This window comes from Otolemur garnettii, unplaced genomic scaffold, assembly GCF_000181295.1.
Source record: "Otolemur garnettii isolate 467f Iridium unplaced genomic scaffold, OtoGar3 scaffold00134, whole genome shotgun sequence".
NCBI classification, from domain to species: Eukaryota; Metazoa; Chordata; class Mammalia; order Primates; family Galagidae; genus Otolemur; species Otolemur garnettii.
Window position 1 is genome coordinate 4,355,222 of NW_003852529.1, and position 26,912 is coordinate 4,382,133.

At 47.9% G+C, this 26,912-nt stretch overlaps 1 protein-coding gene and 1 non-coding gene across 2 annotated transcripts in view; both read left to right on the forward strand.

The window, feature by feature from the left end:
- NAP1L4 (nucleosome assembly protein 1 like 4) overlaps nt 1-20,960 on the forward strand; it is a 52,381-nt gene extending 31,421 nt beyond the window's left edge. The window contains exons 7-14 of the mRNA XM_003798408.3: nt 258-329; nt 4,253-4,392; nt 5,140-5,285; nt 9,111-9,133; nt 9,586-9,705; nt 13,123-13,152; nt 13,890-13,946; nt 19,750-20,960. Coding sequence (XP_003798456.1) covers nt 258-329; nt 4,253-4,392; nt 5,140-5,285; nt 9,111-9,133; nt 9,586-9,705; nt 13,123-13,152; nt 13,890-13,946; nt 19,750-19,788 — 627 coding nt within the window. The 3' untranslated portion in view covers nt 19,789-20,960. The remainder of the gene's footprint in view (nt 1-257; nt 330-4,252; nt 4,393-5,139; nt 5,286-9,110; nt 9,134-9,585; nt 9,706-13,122; nt 13,153-13,889; nt 13,947-19,749) is intronic.
- On the forward strand, nt 1,375-1,497 carry LOC111727970. Its single transcript, XR_002775392.1, has one exon. It is a non-coding gene; the product is annotated as a small nucleolar RNA SNORA54 (small nucleolar RNA).
- Nucleotides 20,961-26,912: the final 5,952 nt, after the last annotated feature.

Genomic DNA, 26,912 nt, shown 5'->3' on the forward strand with positions numbered 1-26,912 from the left:
TGGGACTACAGGCGCCCACCACAACGCCTGGCCATTTTTTGGTTGCAGCCATTATTGTTGTTTGGCGGGCCCGGGCTGGGGATCCGAACCCGCCACCTTAGGTGTATGTGGCTGGCGCCTTAGCCGCTTGAGCCACAGGTGCCGAGCCCAAAAGGGCTAATTATTGAGCATCTGGGAGCCTAATGACACTGACTATTAGGAGAAATGTGTGTTGGTTTTTAATAGCCCATTGGAGTTTTTTTCTCCTTTTTGATTAGGAATACGATGAACCAATCTTGAAACACCTGCAAGATATTAAAGTGAAGTTTTCTGATCCTGGACAACCTATGGTGAGTACTGACTTGGAGCTCTGGTTGATGTCAGATAGGGTCAGGCCACAGAAGCTGAGGGACTTGGACCTAGGCAACAGCCCACATCCAGTTGCTCATGTGCTGTGTGGCCCTGAGCAAGACTGCTGCCCAGGAAGTTGGTATCATGTTACCTTTCTGTGCCTCCCCCAGCATGATGGTTGTGTATGTGAGCTGGGTAATTTCAGTTCCCCAAGGCCATGGAGCTAAATGGTGGCCAAGGCAAGGGTCAGACAGGAGTTAGGACTCCTAGGCTATGGTGGTGGTCACCATGCTAGGCCTTGGTCTTCTGGTTTGTTTCCAGTGTTAGATAAGAATGATACCATCAAGGTTACATCCATGTAATGTGTATGTAAAAATGAAAGATTGGGATGTATATTCAAATATGAATAGCACTTATCTAGAAATCCAGGATACTAATGAAAGAAACCTAAGTTTTACTCTAAAAAGTAATTACAGATATGAGTGAAAATGTTTTCCTATTGTTTGATACCTCCTGAAACATCTTTCCAAAGCTCTTGCTATGTGTCTCATTACACTGGTACTGTTAGTGGTGTAACTCAGACTGCCGGATCAGTAAATTCCTCTGGGCCTAGGCCAGTGGTTCTCAACATGTGAGTTGCAACCCACAGGAACTATATTAAAGGGCCTCAGCATTAGGAAGGTTGAGAACCGCTGTTCTAGGCCTTACTTCATCTGAACAAATGTCTCACTGATCTTGACGTGATGCTTTCTATTTTTGTTCTATTTTTGAGACAGAGTGTCAAGCTGTCACCCTGGGTAGAGTGCTATGGCTCTATCATCATATCTCACAGCAACCTGCAACTCTTGGGCTCAAGCAATCCTCTTGCCTCAGTTTTTTTCTATTTCTAGTAGAGACAGGGTCTCATGTTTTGCTCAGGCTGACCTCGAACCCATGAGCTTGAGCTATCCACCCGCCTTGGCCTCCCAGAGTGCTAGGATTGCAGGTGTGAGCCACCACGCCCAGCGAGGTGATGCTTTCTTAACCTAGCCGGCTCCTCCCAGAGAGCACTGTTCGTAACCTGTTGACTTGGCCATAGCTAACGGGTTCCATTCCAGTGCAACAGCATTTCCAGGGACACATGACTGACTGACTGGTGGCTTTCAGTTTCAGGTCTTGGAGACAAATGCTGTGTGTGGGACTACGGGTTACAGATCCTTGGGGGTAGGAGTTGGGGGATCTGGGACCAGTCATCAGTTTCTTCCTCCTCATCTCAGAGCTGGGCCCAGGGTGCTAGATAAGGGCTAGTGTGAGTCCTATAGGAAGTGGGGGCGGGCCACACCTGTATCTGTCTCTTCTACTTCTTCCCATGTGTTTTTCACAATGGAAGGTGACATTCAGTTGTCCCTATGTAGGTGAGGGCGCTCAGACTGGTGGGCTGCTCTCCAGATGGGCGGATGGGCGCCCCTCTCTGGGTTGTGTCTGGTCCTTCCTCTGCCCTTGTGCCGCCTTGCTCAGGCTCGCAGCGCTCCCAGAGGCCTTCTGCTGGGATTGATATGTGTTCCCCCCATCCTATGGTTCGTCTAGACTCGTTTACTGTCATTTTCCCCCTTTGGGTCAGTTTCCTTTTTTTCCTCTATCTCACGTGTCTTCTGGACTAGAGCCCTGGTTGTGGTGGGCTGTGGGTCAAGTCATTTGGTTTTCCCCTTACTTCCCCCATTAGAAATGCCTCATGTGCTTGTTAGTGAACACTTAGAAGACACACACAATGTAAAGAACACTGTTCAGATCTCCATTTTCTAGAAATAACTCCCAGTACTTCATCAGTTTCCCAGTAGTCTTTTTCTTTTTTAAAATTATTATGAAATGGCTGGGTGCCTATAGGTTAGTGGTTAGGGCGCTAGCCACATGCTCCAGGGTTGGCGGTTCAAATCTGGCCCTGGCCTGCTAAACGACAACAACAACAAAAAACTAGCCAGGCATTGTGATGGGCGCCTATAGTCCCAGCTACTAGGGAGGCTGAGGCAAGAGGATCACTTGAGAGTTTGAGATCGCTGTGAGCTGTGACGCTACGACACTCTACCAAGGGCGACATGGTGAGACTGTCTCAAAAAAAAAAAAAAAAATTATTATGAACTGTCTTAAGGCATTATTAAAGTTACAAAGAAAAATGAAACCACCTAGCTTCAGAATGAAGCCTGGCCACTATGTAATTCCTCAGTCCTCTTGACGACTCTTCTTTCCCCCTCCCAGTACTTGCTTGGCTGGAGGTACAGTTGTCATTGCTGCCATTGGCTATTGGTTTGTTTATGCCACCACCTAAATTTTTGCAGTGGCATCATAGCTCACAGCAGCCTCACACTCTTGGCCTCAAGTGATTCTCTTCCAGAGTGCTGGGATTATAGGCGTAGCCACTGTGCCCAGACAAAGAATTTAATTCATACCTAGTTATAGGTAGATTACTCTTGATTGAACAAAGGCAGAGAAGAGGAGAAAGCAGGAAAATACGAAGAAATAATGGTAATGAAAGTGAGAGAAAGAAGAAAATAAATATTTCTAAGAAGGGCATAGTCAGGGACCAGAATGTGATGGTAGCATTTGCTGGCTCTCCCTGTTCTGTCTATTTGGCTGTCTACTCTGTGGCCACCCTTAAGCAGTTTTGGAAGAATAGCATTCTTCCTTAACTTCATCTTCAGGTGGTCTCTATGCACCTGGAAGCTAGGGAGAGGAACAGGGAGAGGTGTCAGTGGGCCTGGTGCCCTGTGGCTGCCATCCGGCCTTGTTCCCGACCCCTCCCTGCCCTTACCTCTGTGTGCTGCTGCTTGATAACCCTTCTCCTTTGCAGAGGTCAAAGGATGCTACTGCTGTTACATCTGGGAACTAGCTGGACATCTCCCTGATTCTTACCTCTGAGCCTTCATGGCCTCCTTTTTATAGTCTTTTTAATTTTCCCCCCAATAGGTGGTTTTATCATTAAAATAAATATGGGAATAACTGACCTTCAGCAAGCCTTGCCTGTGATCATGGCTGTGTTCTAAATGCTTCTGTAGATTAGCCCTCCGAGTAAAACTGGGAGTGGTGGGGTGTTATTTCTAGTGTACAGACAAGAAACTAGAACACGGAGAGCTTGAGTAACCTCTCCAAATCACAGAGAGATAGGATTTGAATCCAGGCTGTCTGAACCCAAGGGTTGGATCAGGGAATACTCTTTTGTTTGTTTGTTTTGAGTCACAGTCTCACTTTCTCACCCTTGGTAGAGTGCTATGGCGTTACAGCTCACAACAACTTCAAACTCTTGGACTCAGGCAATTCTCTTGTCTCAGCCTCTGGAGTAACTGGGACTACAGGTATCCGTGACAACACCTGGCTATTTTTAGAGACGGGGGTCTCGCTCTTGCTCAGACTGGCCTTGAACCTGTGAGCTCAGGCAGTCCACCCACCTCAGCCTCCCAGAGTGTTGTGATTACAAGTGTTAGCCACCATGCCTGGCCCCTGGGTTTCAGCTTTTACTGCGTGGCACAGAATGCAGACCCTGGGTTCTGCAAGCGGGGTAGGTGTGGACTGAGGCCCAGGGACAGGAGGAAGGGGCAGAGGGGCACCTTGGCTGCTGGTGTCTCCGCCCTGTAGTTACTTCTCTTTCCATCCGGGAAGCCATTTCTCAGGAGAGGTTTGCCCGGAATGGAGGTGTGGACAGTACACGTACACCATCCCCATTCCCATCTGCCATTTGTTTTTTAACTTTATGCTGGTCTTTTTTGAAATAAAATAGTTTTTATTGTTACATAATGGTGCCTATTGAACCTTTCGGTAATGGTTTCTGCCTATGGTGTCATGCTTTGAGAGGGGCTGGTTTCTAGTGAGTGCTGTGTTGTGTGGTTGGTAAAATCCATCACTGGTTACTTTTAGATCATAAGCGGTGTTTACTCTGAGTTTCTGCTTTCAGTCTTTTGTATTAGAGTTCCACTTTGAGCCCAACGACTACTTTACCAACTCAGTCCTGACAAAAACATACAAGATGAAGTCAGAGCCAGATAAGGCCGACCCCTTTTCCTTTGAAGGTCCTGAAATCGTTGACTGTGATGGGTAAGAAAATGTTGTCATTCTAACTTATTTTTTTGAAGGAAAAGCATGTGATTTTAGAATCTGACAGGTAAGCCAGAAATTAGGAGTAAAGTAAAATGTTTTGAATTTGCTTAAAAGCATGGTAGACAAGGATTCAAATTAGTCTTCAAGTTTAGGAATGCTTGCGGTACAGAAGAACTTGGACATGACAGCCAAAGCTAGAAAACAGTATGGCATGGTTACAGATGCAAAGCTGTGGGCTAGTGCCTGCTTTCTATTTTAATAAGAAGATTGGGTTCTCTGGACACCATAAATTGAAGTTCTTAAAATTGAAGTGGAAACGTTAACTTAACCTTTCTCCAGTTTGTCCTCGCTTATGTACCTTGAGAATTCAGGTAAGTCACTGAGTGACTTCAAATGTGCTCTGCACAGGGCGCAGGTGAGGTATTCTTGTGCAGACTCGACCAGGCTTTACTGCAGAAAGCACATTTCAGAGTCCTTATGAAATGTCTTAGGAAAATAATGCCATTGTTTCAGAAGTCTGAAGCTTGAGTTAGTGATCACACCCAGGATGAAGGAGGACCAGCCATTTCTTTTTTGCCAGCTTTTGGATGAATTTTATTTATAGGCCTTTGCAGTACTTCGTTTGAGGATTGGTTTTATTAATATTTCCAGGTTTAGCATAGAGCTCTCTTGTTTCCTATTCACGTATGTGATTGGATCTTTCTTGTGGAGTGTGTGTTCGTGACAATTGTCGTGTCCCCATAGATGTACTATTGACTGGAAAAAAGGAAAGAATGTTACAGTCAAAACCATCAAGAAAAAGCAGAAGCACAAGGGTCGAGGCACCGTGAGAACGATTACTAAACAAGTACCCAATGAGTCGTTTTTCAACTTCTTCAATCCACTGAAAGGTAAGTTAGTTGGGGTGTTAGAATTGTATAAAATAATTTCTTTACATAATGCATTCTTAGTGATCTCTCCAAGAACCGAGTCCTGTTCTTGGGTGTCATCACTAGAGGAATACGCACATGTCCAGGACCTTTGGGTTAGGCACATTTTCTAAGTTGGAACTGGGACAGCTCGAGTAGGAGTGTCACCTTCCACAGGAAAGGGAAGAGCCTTGCTTGTTTGCTTGGCTGTTGTGTTGCCTAGACAAAAACTTGAAGCTCTATTTTAAGAAAAACCAAGAGGAGGAGGAGTCCCTGGCCCCGGCTACTTTCTGGCCTGCTGTTGGAGCAGCCCTGCCTCCCAGCAGCATCTCTACTGCTCTGTTGTGCTGCCGGTTCCGTATGTCCAGCGCTGGTTACACTGGTTATAGTTGCACAGCTTTTGAGTCATCTTTTCAATTCCCTTTTCTCATGAATTAGGTATAATTTGATAGCTCACAGGTTTTTTGGAACTAATACTGATAAGCACAAGTAGTTGGATTTCCATTTATTATTATTATTTTTTTCTTAGAGACAGAGTCTTACTCTTTCACCTTTAGAGCGCGGTGGCATCACAGCTCACAGCAACCTCCAACTCCTGGGCTTGGGCGATTCTCTTGCCTCAGCCTCCTGAGTAGCTGGGACTATAGGCGCCCACCACAATGCCTGGCTATTTTTTGTTGCAGTTTGGCTAGGGCCGGGTTCAAACCTGCCACCCTCTGTGTATGGGGCCAGCACCTTACCTATTGAGCCATAGGCACTGCTCTATTATTACTTTTTTTTTTTTTAGAAACAGAGCCTTACTTTATCGCCCTTAGTAGAATGCCATGGCGTCACACAGCTCACAGCAACCTCCAACTCATGGGCTTAGGCTGTTCTCTTGCCTCAGCCTCCCAAGTAGCTGGGACTACAGGCACCCACCACAATGTGCAGGTATTTTTTGTTGTTGTTGCAGTTTGTCCAGGGCTGGGTTTGAACCCGCTGGTGCCCTACCCACTGAACCACAGGCACCACCCTGGATTTCCATTTTTGAAAGACACGGGCAGAATTATAGTTGGGAAGCTGTTTTATATGTGTCTATGTGTGTTTGAGACAGTTTCACTTTGTTACCCTGGGTAGAGTGCTGTGGCATCATCGCTTTCTGCAACCTCAAGATATTGGGCTTCTGTGATCATCTTGCCTCAGGCTCCCAAGTGGCTAGGATTGTATGTGCCTGTCACAACACCTGGCTATTTTTAGAGATGAGGTCTCTCTCTGGCTCAGGCTGGTCTTGAACCTGTGTACTTAGGCGGTCCACCCCACTCTGCCTCCCAGAGTGCAGTAATTTTCTAATCATGAGAGAATATGAAGGTCAGACTATTTGGCAGTGTTTTTTTGTTTTTTGAGACCGTCTCAAACTATCGCCCTGGGTAGAGTGCTGTGGCATCATAGCTCAAGCCATCCTCTTCCCTCAGTTTTTCTATTTTTATAGAGACGGGGGGGTGGGAGGGAATCCTTGCTTTTTGCTCAGGCTGGTCTTGAACTCCTGAGCTCATGCAATCCACCAGCCTCAGCCTCTGGAGTGCTAGGATTACAGGTGTGAGCCACTGCGCCTGGCCTGCTTGGCAGTTTTACCATACCCATATGAAGCAAAAACATTCTCTATTTTGCATGAGCAAAAACATACTTTGAAGTCAGGTGCAGCTCACCAGTGAATGGCTGTTGTTTGGGTGTGCAGCCACAGGGTGGTGCTGTTCTTGAGTCTGTGTGCTTCATGCTCTGGCTTTGTCTCTGAGCTTAGCCCCCTACTCCCCATTTATCAAGCTGCCCTCATGGTTGGGTTCGTTACCTTTTATCATAGTGGCTGTTTTCTGTTTAGGGGCTTTTTCTTTTTTTTTGAGGCAGGGTCTTGCTCTTTTGCCCAGGCTTCAGTGCCATAGCACTGTAGCTCACAGTAGCCTCAGAAATTCCTGGGCTCACACAATCCTCCTGCCTTAGCCTCCTGAGTAGCTGGACCTATAGGTGCCTGCCGCAATACCTAGCTAATTGTGTTCTGTGATTTGACTTTAAACCTAAAAGATAAAAGTGTGTGTTGGTTTGGGGATGAGAGTAGCCATGAATTTAGTTCTTAAATTTCCTTTTTTGGGAAGATCCTTTTTAGAAATTTGTATTGGGCATCCTTCACCATAAAGCAGAGGGGCTTAGATTCCTGGAATCAATGGCTTTGTGGGAAGCTTTCTTAAAACTGATTTTAAAATAATCTTCATAATAGGCTCAGTGCCTGTAGCACAGTGGTTACTGTACCAGCCACATACACCGAGGGTGGTAGGTTCAAACCCAGCCTGGGCCTGTCCAACAGTAATGACAACTACACAAAAAAATAGCCAGGTGTTGTGGCAGGCACCTGAAGTCCCAGCTATTTGGGAGGCTAAGTTGAAAGAATTGCTTAAGCCCAAGAGTTTTGAGGTTGCTGTGAGCTGTAATGCCAATGCACTCTACTGAGGGTGACATAATCTCAAAAAAAAGATCTTTACAATAAAAATGGAATTGATAGGAGACTCAAGGGAATTTTTTTTTTTTTTTTATTTTGAGGCAGGGTCTGAAGCTGTCGCCGTAGGTAGAGTGCTCTGATGTCACAGCTCACAGTAACCTCCAACTCCCCACTCTTGGGTTTAAGTAATTCTCTTGCCTCAGCCTCCCAAGTAGCTGGGACTATAGGTGCCCACCATAGCGCCTGGCTATTTTTTGGTTGTAGTTGTCATTATTGTTTGGCAGACCCGGGCTGGATACAAACCTACCATCTCTGGTGTATGTGCCCTAGCCACTGAGCTACAGGAACTGAGGCAGACTCGAGGGAATTTTAGAGTAATTTTTTGTTTTCTAAAAATGTTCTATGATGTGATGGTTGCACAACTCTAAAACCAGAGTACTAGAAGTTAAAGCGGGTGCATTTTATGGGGACTTCACATGCCTGCCATGAAGCCCAAATTACTGCTGTTTTTAAAAGTAAATAAACAGGACAGCGCCTGTGGCTCAAAGGAGTAGGTGGTAGGCCCACCATATGCCAGAGGTGGTGGGTTCAAACCCAGCCCCAGCCAAAAACTGCAAAAAAAAAAAAAAAAAAGTAAATAAACACATGGCGTGCTATGCAGAGGAATAGAGAATGGGAGGAGGGGAGTGATGAGTTGAGTAGTCAAGACAAAGCAGAATTGATGACTTTTGTTTTTTATTACAATGGAAGAAACACTGGAGAGCTAGTCTAGCTACCCCTCTGTCCTTAAACCTGCAAAACAGTCTAGAACGTGGGTGTGAGAGTCCTGTGCTGACTCATGACCCACTGGGCTAGAGTCCTCTTAGGAAAAGGCTGGTCAGGCCTTGCCCTAAACCAGTGCCCTAAGTCCCCGGGCGATATAGGCCTGTATATGTGTAAGGACTCTCCTCTGTCTCCTGCATCCTTACACAGTTTTGCAGGGCTTACGGTAAATCAGCTCAAGCTCACTGAATGGCCACAGGCCGGGCTGTTTGATACGCCTTTGCTCCTGTTAATGCTTTAGACTTCTCTAAACATTTTTCTCAAACTTGTTCATAAACAAGTGAGGGTGCCAGCCCAGGGCGTATGGTCAAGGTGTAGCGTGTGACCAAGCTGGGGCCCACCTCGTGAGGTGGGAAGGGAATTTGTGAAGTGGGAATAAGGAGGCAATTTCTAGTGAACAGCCTTGAGCTTAAAAGGTTCCATTTTGTCCCCCAAGAGCTTCCTCCTGTGTGGACTTTAAAGATGGTTTTGGTTGTCATTGTTATGTAAATGCGGTTTTTTGTCTTTTCTTTTTCTAGCATCTGGTGATGGAGAATCACTGGTAAGATTGTGTTGTTAAGTCTTGCTTTCCTGTGGAGTCTTTATTTCCTGACTGGCTGCCTACTTTCCTTTAATTTATCCTTTCCCCAAAGCCCCAGGGTTGGGGTTAATTTGAAGTCATCACACTTGGAGTTGAGAAGAGTGTCTGTTTGCTGTGTCTGCTCTAGTAGCAGACATTTAGCACTTTAACCCTGCTTGTTTCACATGTCTGGGGCTCTGGCACCCCGATCTGCGTGACACCTGGGTGAGCCATTTTGCTTTAGTTGTTCTTTAAAGCTACTTCATGTCACTTTTGAGTGGCTTTGAATATGTAGTGACTCTTACCCAGAGTGCAAGAGTTTGGTGTTTTAAGTCAGGTAAATCAAAAATAAGGGGTCAAGTATGGGAGAGGGTGGTTGAGAGCATGTTTTTATCCCATTAAAATGAGTTAACATGGAGGTTTTTCCTTCTCAGGATGAAGATTCTGAATTCACACTGGCCTCTGATTTTGAAATCGGACACTTCTTCCGTGAGAGGATTGTCCCAAGGGCAGTGCTTTACTTCACTGGGGAGGCCATTGAGGATGATGACAATGTACGAGGCTGGGGATGTGGGGGGTGGGGGTGGGGTTACTGCCCTGGGAGCCTACCTCTATGGGTGCAGAGTAGTCCTGAACTGTGGCTTGGGAAGCCCTGAATTCTGAGGGGTTTTTTTATGTCAGCAACCAGATGCCATAGTCCAAGCTGCTGTCCTGTGTTTGTGGGGGAGTAGACTAGGGAGAGGGAACTGTGGACACCTGCTACCTCTGTGGGCCCCATCTAGTGCCGTGCCTTACAGTGCCCTCCAGAGACCCAGCACCTCACCCATGTTCCACATGAGATCTGTAAGCGTTTGGAAACGTCTCACCATGAGGAAGATCTCTTTCGTCAAAGTCTGGCCACATTAAATGATTACCAATAGTGGGCACATGATACCCTTTCAGCCCAAAAGAAATAGAAACCCATGTTCCATAAGAAAATAGTGGGACTAGGTGTGTCCCTTTTCTGTCTGGACTTCAGAGAAACTGGCTCTTCCCTGGTCAGGACTTGTGGAAGCACAGCCCTGAGGATAGCTTATTAGCAAACTGCATCACAGCAAAGGCTCAGGTTGCCACAAATCTTGTTCTGTGAAAAATAAAGTTGCTGTATTGTTGGAAGTGTGTTTTAGATCGTCTCCACGTGCTTGTAGAGCTCTTAGGTCTTATGGCTGCATTCATTCTCAAGTCTGGGCTTCAGCTGGGGGTTGGGGGGCTGCAGGAGCTTGAGCAGGGTTGAGGGGGCTACCTCTGAGGCAGTGGAGGCCTGCTTTTCTTCATGCCTCTCCCCTCATGCTGAATTCGCTTAATGGGGAAAATGTGCTTGTCTACTGTGAGGTCTTAGACTACTTGTCTGACTTCTAACACACAGTTTGCTCCCATGTACCCAGGGTGAGAGATGATCAGGGGAAGATGGCAGGGAGACATGCATGGCTAGTGTAGACTGTAGTTGCTGAGACTTAAGTTTTACAGATTCTAGAGCAGTACTTTCCAGTAGAACGTTCTCTGATGATAGAACTGTCTTCTGATGATAAAACTGTCTTCCATCTGCCCTGTCCATTACAGTAAGACTGACTGCATGTGCCACTTGAGGGCTTGAAATGTGACTTGCTGAGACTGAGGAACTGAAGGTTTCAGTTGAAGTTTAGTTAGTTAAGGGCTAGTGGGTAACACATTGGAAAGCTCATCTCTAGACCAGTGGTCTTGAAACTTTTTTGATCATACACCCATTGACTTAAAAAGATTTGACTATGCCACGTGTGCTTATTTATTTATTTGTGACCTGTGTGATGTCAGTGCTGCTGGTGACACCTCGGTGTATTTGTCTGTAGTAAATGTGCAATTGTTCATGTGATACATTCAGTGCATTCAGGGCTATCCAGCCTGGGGCTGATGGGCCGAGGGTGGATTATGTGAGGACTTTTTTGCTTATCTGTGGTGGTGGCTATTGTAAAAATTATGCATGGACTTTTCCCCACTCCACTCATTAGCTTTTGTTAGTGTTTGTGTATTTAACGTGTGGCCCAAGGCAGCTCTTCTTCCACTGTGGCCCAGGGAAGCCCAAAGGTTGGACACCACTGGAAGTGTGGACTCAAATGAGACTGCTAAGACTTGAGTCCCAATTCTGCCCCGTAATAGCTGTGTGTCTTTGTGTCTCAGTTTCTTTCTCTGAAATTGAGCTGTTGGGAAAGTCTCTAGTAGTCATAGAACCGTGATTCTACTAGTCATAGAATAGCTTCTGGCACAGAGTAGTTACAGTGTTGGTGTACGCCGGTATAGAATGTATTTATTTTCACTAATGCTGGGGGGCATTGTGAACCACATACCATAATTGGAAGTTGTTGGAGGAGGAAGTGACTGTCGGAGCCCTGGCCCTGCCTCTTCGAGCTCCTGCACCAGGGCAGGTATCTGGAGGGTGAAGTACTGTGCTTGGAACCTTAAAGAATAGACACTTGTGCGAGTTTGAGGCTAGTTCTGATCTGACCCAAAATGTAAGACTTGAAGTCTTTCCCTATCTCAGGACAGCTGGGATACTTAGAATGGAAGGGTGCTTCTTAGGGGTTAGGTCCCATCCTGCTGCTATGGAGGACTGGGAGCCACCATCTGAGCTGAGTTGGTGAGATCCTGCAGAGTTCCACTCACACTGTATCTAAGGAATATGTATGTGTGGGCTCAAAAAAAGGGGAAATGTTGGTGGCACCTATAGCTCAAGTGGCTAAGGCACCAGCCATATACACCAGAGCTGGCGGGTTTGAATCTGGCCCGGGCCTGCCAAATAATAACAACTACAACAAAAAAATAGGTGGGTGTTGTGGCGGGTGTCTGTAGTCCCAGCTACTTGGGAGGCTGAGGCAAGAGTATCGCTTAAGCCCAGGAGTTGGGGGTTGCTGTGAGCTGTGATGCCAAGGCACTCTATCCAGGGTGATAGCTTGAGGCTTTGTCTCAAAAAAAGAGGGGGAGGGAGGAAATGTTTATAAATGAAACTAGACTTTCATGTGCCTTGGTTATGCCACCAGTAGTGACAAGGTTTATTTTTCTTTTGGTTTAAGTCTTATGTTCAAAAACGTCTGTCCAGTGATATCTTTGGGTAAAAGAGAATTTGATTCCAGACCAACCAACTGTGATGGTGGAAGTTCTTTGAGTACTTAGGTTTTGACTTATTTGGTTGATTAAACGTCAAAGTTTTTTTTGTTTGTTTTTGAGACAGAGCCGCAAGCTGTCCTCCTGGGTAGAATGCCATAGCATCACAGCTGACAGCAACCTCCAACTCCTGGGCTCAAATGAGTCTCCTGCCTCAGCCTCCCAAGTAGCTGGGACCACAGGTGCCTGCCACAACGCCTGGCTATTTTTTGGTTGCAGCCATCATTGTTGTTTGGCAGGCCCAGGCTGGATTTGAACCTGCCACCATAGGTGTATGTGGCTGGCGCCTTAGCCACTTGAGCCACGGGTGCCGAGCCAAATGTCTAAGTTTTAATATATTTCTACTAAAGTTTCTCTTCCTCTTTAAGGGATGTAAAATGCCCAGATTCCTGCATGCAATATTATGCTACAAATTCTTTAGTTTGCAGAATTCTTCTTTTGCCTGTGCCAGTCTGCCTGCAGGTAGTCAGAGCAGAGCTGTGGTACCATTTTCCCAGTGCATGGCCAGGCTGACCGCCTACTTTGTCCACTTATACTACTTCTTACTCCTTATTTTGAGGGATGTTTAGGCAATGTCTCCGGCATCTTCACAAGTATCCTCAGCCAGGTCCACGGTGTTTGTGTCCAGAAGCCCTTTGCAGCTCTCTGCCTCTGGGGAAGTTGGACTGGGGCTACCTGCCCAGGCAGCCAGTGAACTCTCTTTAGCCTGATGAGGGAAAAACTCAGTGGAGCTGATGTCCTAGGGAGGGCTGCTGTCCTGTTTTACAAACCTATAAATGTTTTCTGTTTTCTTTCAGTTTGAAGAGGGTGAAGAAGGAGAAGAGGAGGTAAGAGATAAGTTATATGAAACATTCCATGAAGTTGAATTTTCTTGGGCTTTCTGTGCTTGAAGGATGTGAAATCATAGGACCATGTCACACCCATTTCGTGTGAAGTTGCTTTTGACTCTCTAACAGAGCAAGTGGTATAGCTATGTCCAACCATAGCTTCTGACCCTGCAGTTGACTCATGAAAATATATCTTAGAACAAAGTCTTTTAACAAATCAAATCTACTTTTGCAGAAATGTGTTTATTTTGGGGTAATCTGTGAGAACAGAAAGATACCCAGAAATAATTTAAGTGTCCAAAGGAAGCAGTATAATCATTTATGGATAGCAATAAGTGATTTCCTTCTAAGTTGGAGTATTGTTTTCATTTGTTTGGATAGTAAACTCCATAAGAATTTAAATGTTGGGTGGTGCCCATAACTCAGTGGTAATGGCACCAGCCACATATATTGGGGCTGGTGGGTTCGAGCCTAGCCTGGGCCTGCTAAACAACAATGACAACTGCAACAAAAAAGCAGCCAGGCATTGTGGCGAGCACCTATGGTCCCAACTGCTTGGGAGGCTAAGGCAAGAGAATTACTTGAGCCTCAGAGTTAGAGGTTTCTGTGAGCTGTGATGCCATGGCACTCTACTGAGGGGGTAACATAATAAAACTCTGTCTCAAAAAAAAAAAAAAGAGAGAATTTAAAATGTTGTCTTTCCAGCTAATTTTTACTCTCTGTATTTAATAATATAGGAATTAGAAGGTGACGAGGAGGGAGAAGATGAGGATGATGCCGAAATTAACCCCAAGGTTAGTCATTTGGGGGCTCTCCAAACTTATGTCTGCTGCACTGTGAGACTTTTTTAAATGTTCCCACTTTGAGGCAGTGGTACTAAGAACATGTATTCATTTTTCTCTAATAGAACATTTAAACTATAGCAGAAAAATACTGGAATGAAGAGCTGCTCAGACATCTTATGATTTGAGTTGTAAATATTCAGTTAAATGCTTTTTCATCTTTCTTAAGCTGTATCTTACATAGACTAATTCAATAGAGCAACATTATTTTTTAGATCTTTAATTTTTTTAAGGTAAGGTGATGATTTAATGGCACCATATTTTTGCGTGTGTTTTAGAAAAGGTGCAAAGAAGCTTGGGGGGGGGGCAGGTGCAGTGGCTCATGCCTGTAATCCTAGCACTCTGGGAGGCTGAGATGGGGGGATTGCTTTAGCTCATGAGTTCCAGATCAGCCAGAGTAAAATAGACCCTGTCTCTACTAAAAATAGGGAAACTGAGGCAAGAGAATTGCTTGAGCCCAAGAGTTGGAGGTTGCTGTGATCTATGATGCCACGGCACTCTACCCACGGCAACAGCTGGAGACTCTGTCTCAAAAAAAAAAAAAAAAAAAAAGGCTTGAGGGTTCATGTATAGAAAAATAAAATTAAATAGAATTGTAGGCGTCATTTTACAATTGACAGTTGCACTTGGGCTGAGAATCCATAGATGTGTCTGGATAGCTCATGAAGCTTATATAATCCAGAATAAATTGAGAAGATTTGCTAAAGAAAAATGAGTGGCCAACCCCCTTAACTTTATCTGGGTTTTTTTTTTTTTTTTTTTTTGAGGTAGGTTCTCACTGTATTTCCTAGGCCGGTGTCAAGCTCCTGGGCTCAGATGCCCTCTCAGCCTCCTGAGTGGCAGGACTAGAGCGTGACACTGGACCTGGCTGATTAACCTATGAATTTGAATTTTTGTTTATAGTCTCAGAATAAAGGTACTTTTGACATTTGACGCATACTTAAAATCCTTATTTGCTTTAATATAGTCCAGAACTGCAGTAAAAATTTGGTTTTTCTAAAGCATATAATTTACAGCTTACCTGCATCTTAGAATTAAATATATCATGGGCTGTCAGAATACTGACATTAGGACGTTTTTGTAATTTGTACCTCTGTGTGACTAGATGTTTTTCTGTTCGTTTTACCTTTGTTTTTGCCCACAGTGAAATGTGCCCTAAAAGCTGTCTGTGTAACAACCTGGCTCTGTGATTAGTTGCTTACACCGGCTATTTCCATAAATGCACGCTCATGATCGTCATTCCTTCAGGGCTAGGATAGGAGAAGAGCTTAAAACTTTTTAGAATGTGTCTTCTAAATACTACTATGGGAATAGGCTCCTGGAATTGCTCACCATCTGGAGGTTGGCCTGTTGATCCTGGGGTGACTGGACTGAAAGACTGTGTTTAGCAGGTGGTGGTGGGTGTGGAGCCTACAAAGTGCAGGGCCCAGGGTTATGGGGGAGGCTGGGTTGTCGGTCAGTGTACAGTGTTAGTGAGTGTCTGGTGGCCAGGTGTACTGGGCTGTGTTTTCTGCCCCGTGGGCACTGAGGGGCCATGTTTGCAGTGGTGGTGGTGAATGCAGGGCTTGGAACTGTTTGTAGTGTCTACTCCGTAGGTGTCAGCACACCATTGGCCACTGTGTGCCTTGCTTGTCTCACTGGCTTCTCCCTGTGCTCTGTGCTTCAGTTTCTTCTTTTCCCTGTGTCCGTCCTGCTCCATCTGTCGCCTTGCAGAGCCCTGTCTCCTTTCACTCCCACTTTTCCCAAAGAGTGCTCTCACCAGGTAACTGCAGATAACTTAGTGAACTGCACATACAAGCCCTTGGGACGCCTTTGTTTGTTTTGTTGTTTGGGGGTGGGGGAGAATAACTAAAAATGTTTGGGGCGAAGCTGCTGTCCCTTTATGTGCCCCTCTCCAAAATCACTGGCTGTGTTTGTGTCTGTACGAGCAAAAGAAAATGAGAAAGGGAAGACGGTTTGGTGCTGAGGACCGTCCTGTGAGTGCAGAGAATGTTTCCTGACCTTTTTGAAGCTCTAAGATGTGGTTGTTGAAGTTGCTTATTCCAAGTTCAGTATTTTGCAGCCCTTTTGTATCATGAGAAATTGTGGCTGTTTCCTCCTGTATAATTTTGTGAGTTTTATTTTATTTTATGCTGACAGTTCCTTTCAATTTTTTTCCCCCATTTAGGTGTAATTTTTGTCTATTAATCATTCATACGTTTCTAGGTAAGGTGGAATTCCATTCATACCTAACTTCCAAACTAATGATCTATACTTTGTACCATGCATTGTTTTGATTTTGAATAAAGAGGAAGTTGCTATCCAGGCACACGCAGTATAGGTTTGACATAGGGCTTTTTAAAGAACAATATTTTCACACAAGTGTCTGTGTACTTTGGAAACCAATGAGCAAAAACTAGATTTGCTCTTGATTTCTGAACCATATTCCTTGCTAACCAAGTAGCAAAGATACAACTCGGGGGATATTTTCATTGAAGGTGCTGCTTTCCAGAAGGAAGACAGAACAGGAGGGCTCTTGGAGGTCAGTGGCTTGTAGGGTGGCACCCATAACTCACCACAGACAGGAAGCCCTCTGGGGACTATCAAGCACTTAGCTGTCCCCAGCCCTGCTGGCCACGCCACAGCAGGATCAGACGCACTCTGGCAGCAGAATGGGCCCAGTGTGATTTATTAGAATGTGTCCGTCTGGTGACTGCACTGTTTGAATTTAGGTGATGTTCAGACCTATAGTCATAAAAGGAGTTAAATGAACTTGCAGTGTGCCAGAAGTTTTTATCTAAAAAGTTTTGGTGTTGGCTAGAAAGAGTGGTGTTGTAAGGTTGGCAGAAAGTGTTCTGACTGAAAATTATGACACTGTAGATGACAGTGAGTGCAGTGAGCCTGGGGAGCTGCCATCCACCATGCCACCCTCAGTCCTCTGGCTCTGTGCTGGGATGAACCGGCAGCAGGCCATGGTAAGAGAGCAGCTTGCGTCAGGACAGTGGACACCAGTCTGTAATGGCATTGCCCAGAGTGGCAGCATGATCCTGGTAGTCCTTTGAGAGTTCAGTGCAGTGGTTCTCAACCTTCCTAATGCCTCGGCCCTTTAATACAGTTCCTGTGGGTCACGACCCACAGATTGAGAACTGTTGGTTTAGTGGCATCACCGGCCTGCCTTCCTCATATGCATCCCTCACAGAATGTGGGCAAGCACACAGGCACACCAGCCTCACAGAGTTGCTGGGACCTGCTGCAGCTGGCATTCAGCTGTGTAGTTGAGCATGTCTTCCAGAGCTAGGTCTAAGCACTTGTGTGTGTGTTGAAGATGATGTCCAGCTGCTGTGAGTTCCTGCTGTCCCCATGTCTGCAGAGCTCAGCCACTTTCCTCCCACCTGCACTCCCCGTCCCCAGGTACTCTGAAGGGAGTCTTCCGTGCATTGTCACCCACAAATATCTCAGCATTTTTCTCCCGAGGGAAGGGGCTCTTCTCTGCAGCACCACAGCCCACTCTTCCACCCCCAGGAATGGAAGCCCTGGGTCAGTGATCTGGTTTCTGCAGCAGAGAGACCTTGCCAGACACTTGGGCACTGGGGCTTCTGTTTCCCTAGAGAGGCTGTTGCTGTTCAGTAGCATGGCTTTGTACCCTTTCTCAGGTTAGTTATGATTAGTTAAAACCCCAACTTTAAATGGTTCTTTGAGAGACAAGGTTTTTGCAGTTATTTCTTTTTAAAATGCCAGCTCCCCCCTCCTGATAGGTTTGTAGTGACTAATGACCAAACCTGTGGAAATTTGTGACATGACAGGATGCTCTGGTTGCAGGGTTTTTTTTTTTTGACAGTTTTTGGCCAGGGCTGGGTTTGAACCTACCACCTTCGGCATATGGGGCCAGCATCCTACTCATTGATTGCAGTTTTATTTTGGCCTATATTACAGTGCACATTTATGAAATTCACTCTAAAACCCTCATCACCCAGTGCAGAATCTTCAGAGGGCTGAGTTAGTCTGAGCCTGGCAGGGATAGGGCCCCACACTCACCTGCCTGAAGGCTTTTCCAGCCACCCCTGTCTAGCAGTCTCTCTGTTTCAGTGAGGACTCTCTCTCTGTAAAGGTCTTCACCATCCTGGTTATTGGTTTTATTTAAAACAAATAGGTAGTACATTCTTTTATTAAAAATATGTATTACATCATTTATGCAATGCAGACTATATTTGTACAGGTTTGTACTGCTTGTCTAGGATGCCTGGGCGTCTGGGCGGGGAAGTGGTTGAGTCGTATTGCTGGTTGAGCATCTGCATCCCCCACTGAGCATCTCCTTTGAGCAACATGTCGGCACTCAAAAAGTTTGGGGCTTGGGAGTATCTCAGATCTGGGATTTGGGCTGTTCAACCTGTAACAGGATAAATTAGAAATACTGTCTTACACAGCATTGCGTGTGCCTTAAGTCTCTGACAGCCTCTCTCTTAGCCCTAGTTCTGCCCTTCACCCTGCAAAATCCATTCACTGTCCACCCCCGTTTCTCACCTTGTTCTTCTGGCCATGTGCATGCTGCAGTGCTCTGCACACACTGCTTATCCCACTTCCCACCTGGCTGTTCCTACCTGGGGCACTCCTACTCTCAGGCCAGCAGCTCTGTGCCCTCAACCACTGCCCCGGATGACCTCTGGGCCTATCCTCAGATGGCATGTTGACAGGACTTGTCAGCAGCTTTCTGACCAGGGTCTTGGTCAGCTTTATTATCTTGGGACCAGGGTCTTTGGGCAATGTATGGGGCAGTGGGGTACAGACAGGAGTCCTCCTCCCAGAGTGGCCTGCCAGGCTTATTCCTGGGCTCTTCCTCTTACACTTAAAATACAGAGCTTAGATCAGGTTCAAGGTTACTTGTTTTAAGTATTCTCTGTACATCTTATTTTTTCATCCCTTAAATGTGATTTTTCCGAAGAATGAATCACAGTCTCAGCTCATACCACACGAGGAGTCAGTGGTGTTACCCAGGTGCAGGCTTTTCCTGGACTCCTGGGGGCCAGCTTCTATTTAGGGTCACCTGTAATCTAAGCAGGCAGAAATCCTAGGTCACAGATGAGTAAACTTACTATCGGAAAGTACACGTATCAGTGAGATCATGGTCTGATTCCCAGGCTACTGCTGGTCTCCACACAGAATTTATGGAGTTGCTGAAAGTGGTTTAAAAGATATGAGATCTATACCTTAGATTGTATTGAAGTGAATCTGCTCTACGAGGAGAATGATACTTTGGATACCTTTACTGGGAGGATGGAATTTCCCACTTAGTGAGACCAGTAGGAGGAAGAGGGTGACTTGTTTGTAGAGCTCTGAGAAGCTCATTAGTAAAAATAGCAAAAGATTTCTCCCCAGGAACATCTGTCCTGGCCTACCCAAGGGCAGGTTGGCACCTCAGAGATTAGGACTGGCACAGGAGGGGGCAGAGTCTCCAGGTGTGGGCAGGAGCTTCTGAACCACCAGTTAATCTCTACAACCCCAAGGAGCCCCTGCCTTGTCCCTGAGCCCTTCTGTTGAATACACCATGAATGTGAATGCTTCACAAGCATGTCTTTAGGAACAGAGAAGGCAGCCTTTGCTGTGATTTTATCTTGGGAATTAGCTTTGTGTTTTGTCACTGTTAAAGTTCATTTGTGGTAGCTGTTTTTTCAATAAGAATGAATGAACTAATGTCTTGGTTTTCGTTGTTGATTGGAGATATGTGGTGAGTGATACTGGTTTTGTTCTCTCTACAAGTCTTGTTTTCTTTCATTAACAGAAAGAACCCAGCCAGCCAGCGGAATGCAAGCAGCAGTGAGAGGCGGGCCCTGCCATGGGTGGTCACCTCACATACTGCCTGTCAGGACTTGGCCCCCAGGCAGGGGCCTAGGTCCTGCTCACCATCCTGTCGACAGTGCTTATTACATCTAACTCGTTTTCAAGTGCATGATTTTCACTTTCACTTTTGCTTTTTCCTTATTTTGCTTAACTTGTACAGTGGCAACTGAAATGCATTTCAGAAGTAGGAGGTTTAGTTCCAGCACCCTCTACAGCCTTGGTGCCTGCAGCTCTGGACTTCCTTAGGCCCTGCCCTTTGGGAGGGCCCCTAGACCACATGGGGTGGACTGGGAGGTCATTCTGCTAAAGGGCTGAGGTCTAGTGATGTCTGGGGCATCTAGAACCTCTTCTACCAGCCCTGTGGTCAGATAGACTCTTCCCTTCATTTGAAGAGACCCACATGCTATTCCAGCCACTTAACCTGCTGAGTGTGAGCTGCTTCTGCTATCGTGTTCTAATCATCTCAGAAGAGCCATGTAGAGTAAGGTCCTGTTCTCCTTAGGATGTTTTTTCCTTGTGTGTTTTTTTTTTCTAGGGGTGGGGGTGGGATTATGGCACACACCGACTCTGAGGCGAGCACTGCAGGGTCATCCTCGTATTTATTTATTCATCCATGCTGTGAGGACTTAGCACTCACAGTGTGGGTTATTCTCCCAACTTTGGAACATGTTGATGACTTGAGCAGGAAGATGTGCATCTCCTTACGGGAGGGAGGCCTGTGTAGAAGAAACAAGCTGCTTCCCGCTGCTGAAGGCCGGAGTTTGTTCTCATGACATGCAGACTTTGTGCTGCTGACGGGGAGCGCAGGTGTTGCTAGAGCGCCAGTGTCCTTCATTTTCCTGGAGAGGGCTAGACTGCCTGGCGCAGCTTTTCATTTCAGTGTAAGCGTCAAGTCTTGCTGTCTCAGTGGTTCCATTTCCAGCCCCATCATTTGTCCTGTCTTAAAAGCCTTGGGTGTGGCCTGACTGGTTGGCAGCTGGTATGGTAGGGTTTTGAGTGTGTGACAGTGGTCTCTGGTAGCTGGGACCACTGTGTCCACACTGTGACCAGGCATGTAGGACTGTGCTCAGCCTTACCTTGTAACACATTTGTAACTGAATACGGTGTTCTCAATTTGTACAGAATAGTTAGAATATTCTATTAAAGTTGTGAAACATGAAGCCAGTGCTGTGCTTTGTGGGGGATTCTGCTGGAAGGAGTGGGTAGGTAGGCGCCATGGTCTGCCCCTCAAAGATAAGGCTGCATGCCATCCAGGCCTTCTGCCCTGCCCTGGGTGTTGGTGGGTCCAGGACTTGTGGGCCTCTGCATGGGCCTCTGCTTGTTCTGTCTGTCCCTGCAGTTTTGAAAGCACACTCTGAGGAAGAGGCTGCCTGTGGCTGTTGGGCTTTCAGGCCTCTGCTCAGTGCTCAGTGCGGGCTCCTGTGCTGCAGAGTGTGGATGGGAGGTGTTTCTCATTTCTGGGTTTGTGCCCTGTGGGTCCAGAAGGCTTCCAGAGGGAAACTCCTACATAATAGCCCATGCTTCATCCTCCTGGTGCTTCTCTGATGCCCCTTCATCCCTACTGGGGGGAGCTCCGCCAAGAGATGCCTGCCAGTCCATTCTTTGTTTGACCGCCATGGAAGCCCAGTAGGGCAGCAGTGCTGAGGCTGGCTGGGCCTGCTGCCTCCAGCTCCCTTTGGCCTGCTTGGGAGCAGCAGGAAAGAAGTGCCTGGTGACCACAAGCAGACACAGAAATGGTCAGGTGCAGGCTTCGACGGGAACATGCTTCTGGTGTGCTCCAGGGTCTGTAGAGCCTTGGTGTCCATGCTATGTCTCTTTCTGTCACTTTGAGATGAGTATTACTCAGACCTAATGGTGCAAGTACCATTTCACAGTGACCTGTCCTCAGCTCCAGTGACAACAGCCCTGTGTGTTGCCCAGGACACCTCTTAGGAAGGGCTCTGTTCACTGCCTCCCTAGTGTGATCTCCTGGTTCCAGATTCTCCTGGAGCATTCAATATGAGCCTGTAGGTTATTAGATCAGAAATGATCGCACAGGATGGTGTGCTGGTGACTTCAGGGAATTTGCCAGAGCAGTTTGAGCACTGAGGGCAGCCTGGCAATCAGCTGGCCCAGGCACAGCAGTGCTAGAGGGCTGTTGGACATCTCACTGGGAGGCAAATCCTGGGGGAACTGTCTTCCTGCAAGATTGGTAAGAAGAGCCTGATGGGACAAGTGAGTTCCTGCAGCCTCCATAGTAAGCAGTGTCACCTTGGACAGTGCACCTCTTCCCAGTCCTGAGGTGCAGCTGCCACCAATGCTGGCCTCTAGCTCTGCCTGTCTGGCTGCTCCTGTATCCCAGCTGACAACCTGGACAGCTTTGTGCTGGAGCATGGCGGAAGGGTTCAATGTCCAGTCCTCCCCAGCCCAGGCCCCCATGGTACTCCTTTCCAAGGGTCCTCACCATTCCTGGTGGGTATTCAGAGCCACCTCTCACCACTCCCTGTGGCACCTGCTGCCCCTGCCCTCCTTGTGGCCTTCAGCTTGAGCCAGCCCCTGGTTTGGTTCCTCTCAGAGAAGCGAGACACTCAGAACCAGGACAAAACTGGCCATGCAAACCTGTTGCCTCAGCTACTTGGGAGACATGCCCGGGGGATCACTTGAGGCTGAGAATTCAAGACCAACCTGGGCAACATAGTAAGCCCCTATCTCAAGTAAGCAATCTCCAGAACTGAGTCAGGGCCCAGCAGGCCTCTGGGCTTCCTCTTGGGCCTGGGGAAGGAGGGATGGTCATGCACCCTGGCAGGCAGATGGGAGGCCAGGCCTGGTGCCTGGGCTGCTTTTGTGCCCCCTAGACCTGTGCTCAGTGGTTTCAGTGCTCCCCTCACCACCAGCAGTTAGAAGTGGGTGGTGGCAGTGGCTGTATGTCTGCAGAGGGGGGAACACTGGACAAGGAGAGAATGGGAGATGACCCAGCAAGCAAATGTCCTGCTGCTATATGAAGTTCTAGAACTTACCACAGGACAGTGGCTGCCTGCCAGGGATCTGCAGGACAGAGGTGGTCAAGGAACTGGGTGGGGGGTGGAGGACGCTGAGTGTCCATTCGTCACCTCCAAGAACCTCTTCACATGGGTGTATTTGGTTGTCTGTAAATTAGATGTCATTGAAACTTAGGTTTCAAAAGGTTTCCGAAATAGGATGATTCCACTTGAAACTGGGTTTCCCCTGGAGGAGTTCAGGATCTGTACCCCCACCCCTGCCCAGCTGTCTCCGGCAGGACCCTTGCCCACATTGCCTGGTGGTGGTGTGTCCCTGCCCTGGCCGGTCTGCTCCACTGGGGTGAGACACTGTTTATGTGGGATGAAGGCTTTCCTCGATCTCCTCCCCATGGCCCGGGGCCCCTTTCTCCAGGTCTTAGGTCCAGAGCTTCTTGCCACCACAAACGTCCCTTAGAGTGCCCTAGGCCTGGCCCCCAACTTTTGTCACTACCAGCATCAGATCTTGCCCCCAAGGTGGGAGGGCAGCACCAATGGGCAGCAGCCAGGAGTTGGGGAGCCCTTGGCCTGGCAGCCCATCCAGGCACACACTGGGTGCTCATGCTAACCTCTGACCTGCCCTGGCATGTCCCTCTCTGTGAGCCAGACTGGTTTGTGTTTGGATGTCCCCTGTTGCGCACTGGGTACTGAGCCCTGAGATGGGACTCAGGTGGACTGACAATCAGCTGACCCCTGCAAGGGAGTGGCCAGGGGCAGGAGGTCTGAGAAGTGACTGACTACCCATGAGGTGACCACCTCCAGCCACAGATCCCTGAGGGAGCTGGCTCCTCACCAGCTGACGGTGGACTTTGACCCCTGCCCTTCAGAGCAGGTGACTTCCCAGCTTCCTCTAGAAGCCGGCAACCTGCCCATTGGGTTTCCACCCACCAGGCAGCACTGGCAGGCAGTAGCCCTGTGGCAGGGTCTCCAGGACCCCTCAGGCGGGCCCTGGGTGAGCTTTCAATCCCACCAAGTTTGATAACATTTTCTAGGCACGTTGTGCCCTGGGACCTTCCCCACTGGAAATGAAGGGTCCTGCCCTAGATCACACAAGGCTGATGAGCTCAGCCAGGTTCCCACTAGACCATTGACCAGAAGACTCTTGAGCCTTCCTGGGCCAGCAGGAGGGTAAAACTGGACACACCCTGCTGAGGCTGAGTCACCTTGGTGTGCCTGGGCAGTAGCCTTGCCCCCACTGTCAGTCACTGGCCCAGCCTGGCTATGCTGACTCACAGCTCTCTTTGGGCGGTGGCCGGATGTTACTTTCCATGGCAACCTGACAGGCATGTCTGGGGCCAGAGACACAGGCGGGCACACCTGTTCCAGCACTCCTGCGGGCAGCCCCATACAGGTGCCCCTCACTCAGGAATCCTGTGGTGTCAACCACGTTCCCAACCTTCAGGGCTCTCAGTTTCTGCCCTTTAACACATGGAGAGGCTACACCACAGGCTCTCCAAACCACAGGCTGCCTATGTTGATGCCCGCCCACCTTCAAGCCAGTGCCCATGCCTCAGCAAACCAGAGGGGATAGGTCCCTGGGCACAGGTGCAGGGGCCACGAGGGAGTACCTGGGAGGGCTCTGGGCCTCCACCTGCCCTGTTTCCAGCACTCGGGGAACCCTTGGGTAACCCAGGAAGAACTCCTCTTAGGAGCTTCAGTCACCCTTCTGCTACATGAGATTACATGCACAGGTTTCAGGAACTAGGACGTGGACGTGCCTTTTGGGGTCCGCCAGCCCACTAAAGGAGCTTTTCAGGCAGACAAGCCCATGGGAAGTGGTCATACCGAGTAGCTGGAGAGAAGGGCAGGCCCACCAGATGTGTGTAGAGATGACTCCTGTATTTGGCCACTATATTGGTGAAAACAGAAAATCAAAAAAACAAGTAGTTTCATTGTTGGTCCTGCTGAGGGGAGACAGGAACTTGCAGCTTTCAGGTGAGGTTCGGATGGGCAGGCCCACTGCTGGGCCCTTTTCTCCCAGTGACCACACTACCCACTAACCTAGCCACACCACCTCTTCATTGTCCTGGTGAAATGTTTGCTTATGTGTGTGAAGGAAGCGGTGCTTGTTATGATCAGGAGACAAGCCATGCAGTGTCCCCTAGTAGTGAGGAGATGTGGCTGGGACTTGGGAGCCAGGCTCATTTCCCTGCATGTGTAAGTACACTTCTAAATCGTGGTGGAGTACATGCAGCGTTAAGACCTGCCACCCTCGGGCGGCGCCTGTGGCTCAAAGGATAGGGTGCTGGCCCTATATGCCAGAGGTGGTGAAGACCTGCCGCCTTGGCCATCTGTGAGGGCACAGCTCAGAGACGTCAAATGGCACTAAGCACATTCTCTTTGCTGTGCAACTGTCCCCACCACCCATCTGTAGAACTTTCTCATCACCCTAAACTGAAGCTCTGTCCCCATCAGACGTTAACTCCCTATCCCCTCCCTGGTTCCTGGTGTCCCCATTCTACTTTGTCTCTGCAACTCCAGGGGACTCATGTAATCTACGCACACAAATCATTCCACATTTATCTGCTTGTGTCTGGCATATTTCACTGAGCACAGTGTCCTTAAGGTTCACCCAGATTGTAACCTGTGTCACCCTGTCCTTGTCGAAGCTGACCACCACCCACTACATGGACAGACCACTCTCATTTGTCTCCACCTGTGAGTGCACACCTGGCAGCTCCTGCCTCTGTGGACCTGGTTGCACAAGGGTCTGTTCCAGAGGCTGCTTTCAGTTCTGAGACGTGATGAGAAGTGGAATTGCAAGACTGCATGATTGTCTTGTCTTGTACTTGACCTTTTTTTTTTTTTTTGGAGACAGAGCCTCAAGCTGTCCCCCTGGGCAGAGTGCCGTGGCATTACAGCTCACAGCAATCTCCAACTCCTGGGCTCAAGCGAGTCTCCTGCCTCTGCCTCCCAAGTAGCTGGGACCACAGGCGCCCACCACAACGCCCGGCTATTTTTTGGTTGCAGCCGTCGTTGTTTGGCAGGTCCGGGCTGGGGATTCGAACCCGCCACCTTAGGTGTACGTGGCTGGCGCCCTAGCCCGTTGAGCTATAGGCGCCGAGACTTGTACTTGACCTTTTAATGCCCTACTTTTTTTTTAAGGGTGAAAGGGCTGTATTTTATCCAGAGTGGCCCAAGGTGGCCAAAGAGATGAGCGCTCAGAACTTTGAATTCATTCTGGCAGATTTTTTTTTTTTTTAAGACAGTCTCACTTTGTCGCCCTTGGTAGAGTGCTATGGTGTCATAGTTCACAGAAACTTCAAACTTTTGGTTTTAAGATATCCTCTTGCCTCAGCCTCCCCAGTAGCAGAGACCATAGGCGCCTACCACATGCCTAGCTAGTTTTTCTGTTTTTAGTAGAGATGGGGTCTTGCTCTTGCTCAGGCTGGTCTCAAACTACTGAGCTCAAGGGATCCTTCTGCCTCAGAGAGCTCCTAGAGAGCTAAGATTACAGGCACGAGCCCCCATGTCCAGCCGATTTTCACTTTTTATGTCAACAATAGACTATTACATTTTGATCATTTTTTCAAGGGGGAAAGAACTAGTAAAAATACACAGGGAGGGCCCCCGTCCCTGACCTGATAAATAAGAAGCTCAGGCCAGAGCTTCTGGTGATAACCCTGCCTGGGTGACTCCAACAGCTGAGTGCCATCCCAAGGGCCCTCTGCCCCGTCCTCACAGCTCCTTCCCTGTATTTTTGTTCTTTTGTTTTTTCAAGCTTCTGGAGAGGTCCCCATGAATCATTCTGCCAAGTGACCAGGAACATCAGCTGAGAGGCTTGGGGAAAGTTCCCTCCTCTAAGACCCCCAGGCCTGGCTTGCTTCACTCAGCACAATGCCCTTAGAGTCCAGCTGTGTGGCAGACACAGCCCCACCTCCTCAGCTCCTGCAGGCTCAAAACACTCTGCGGAAACCCTGAACATCCTTCCCTTCCTCGGCCCCTGGTGAACTCTTACTCATGCCGCAGCCCTCTGCTCAGAGGGGCACTGTGGGCCTTGCCCCATCTCCCCAACTCCCCTTACCCTCACCCCTGCCTTCTCCCCAAGTTTCCTGGAGCCAGAGCAGGATGGTAGTTTGCCTTACACGCG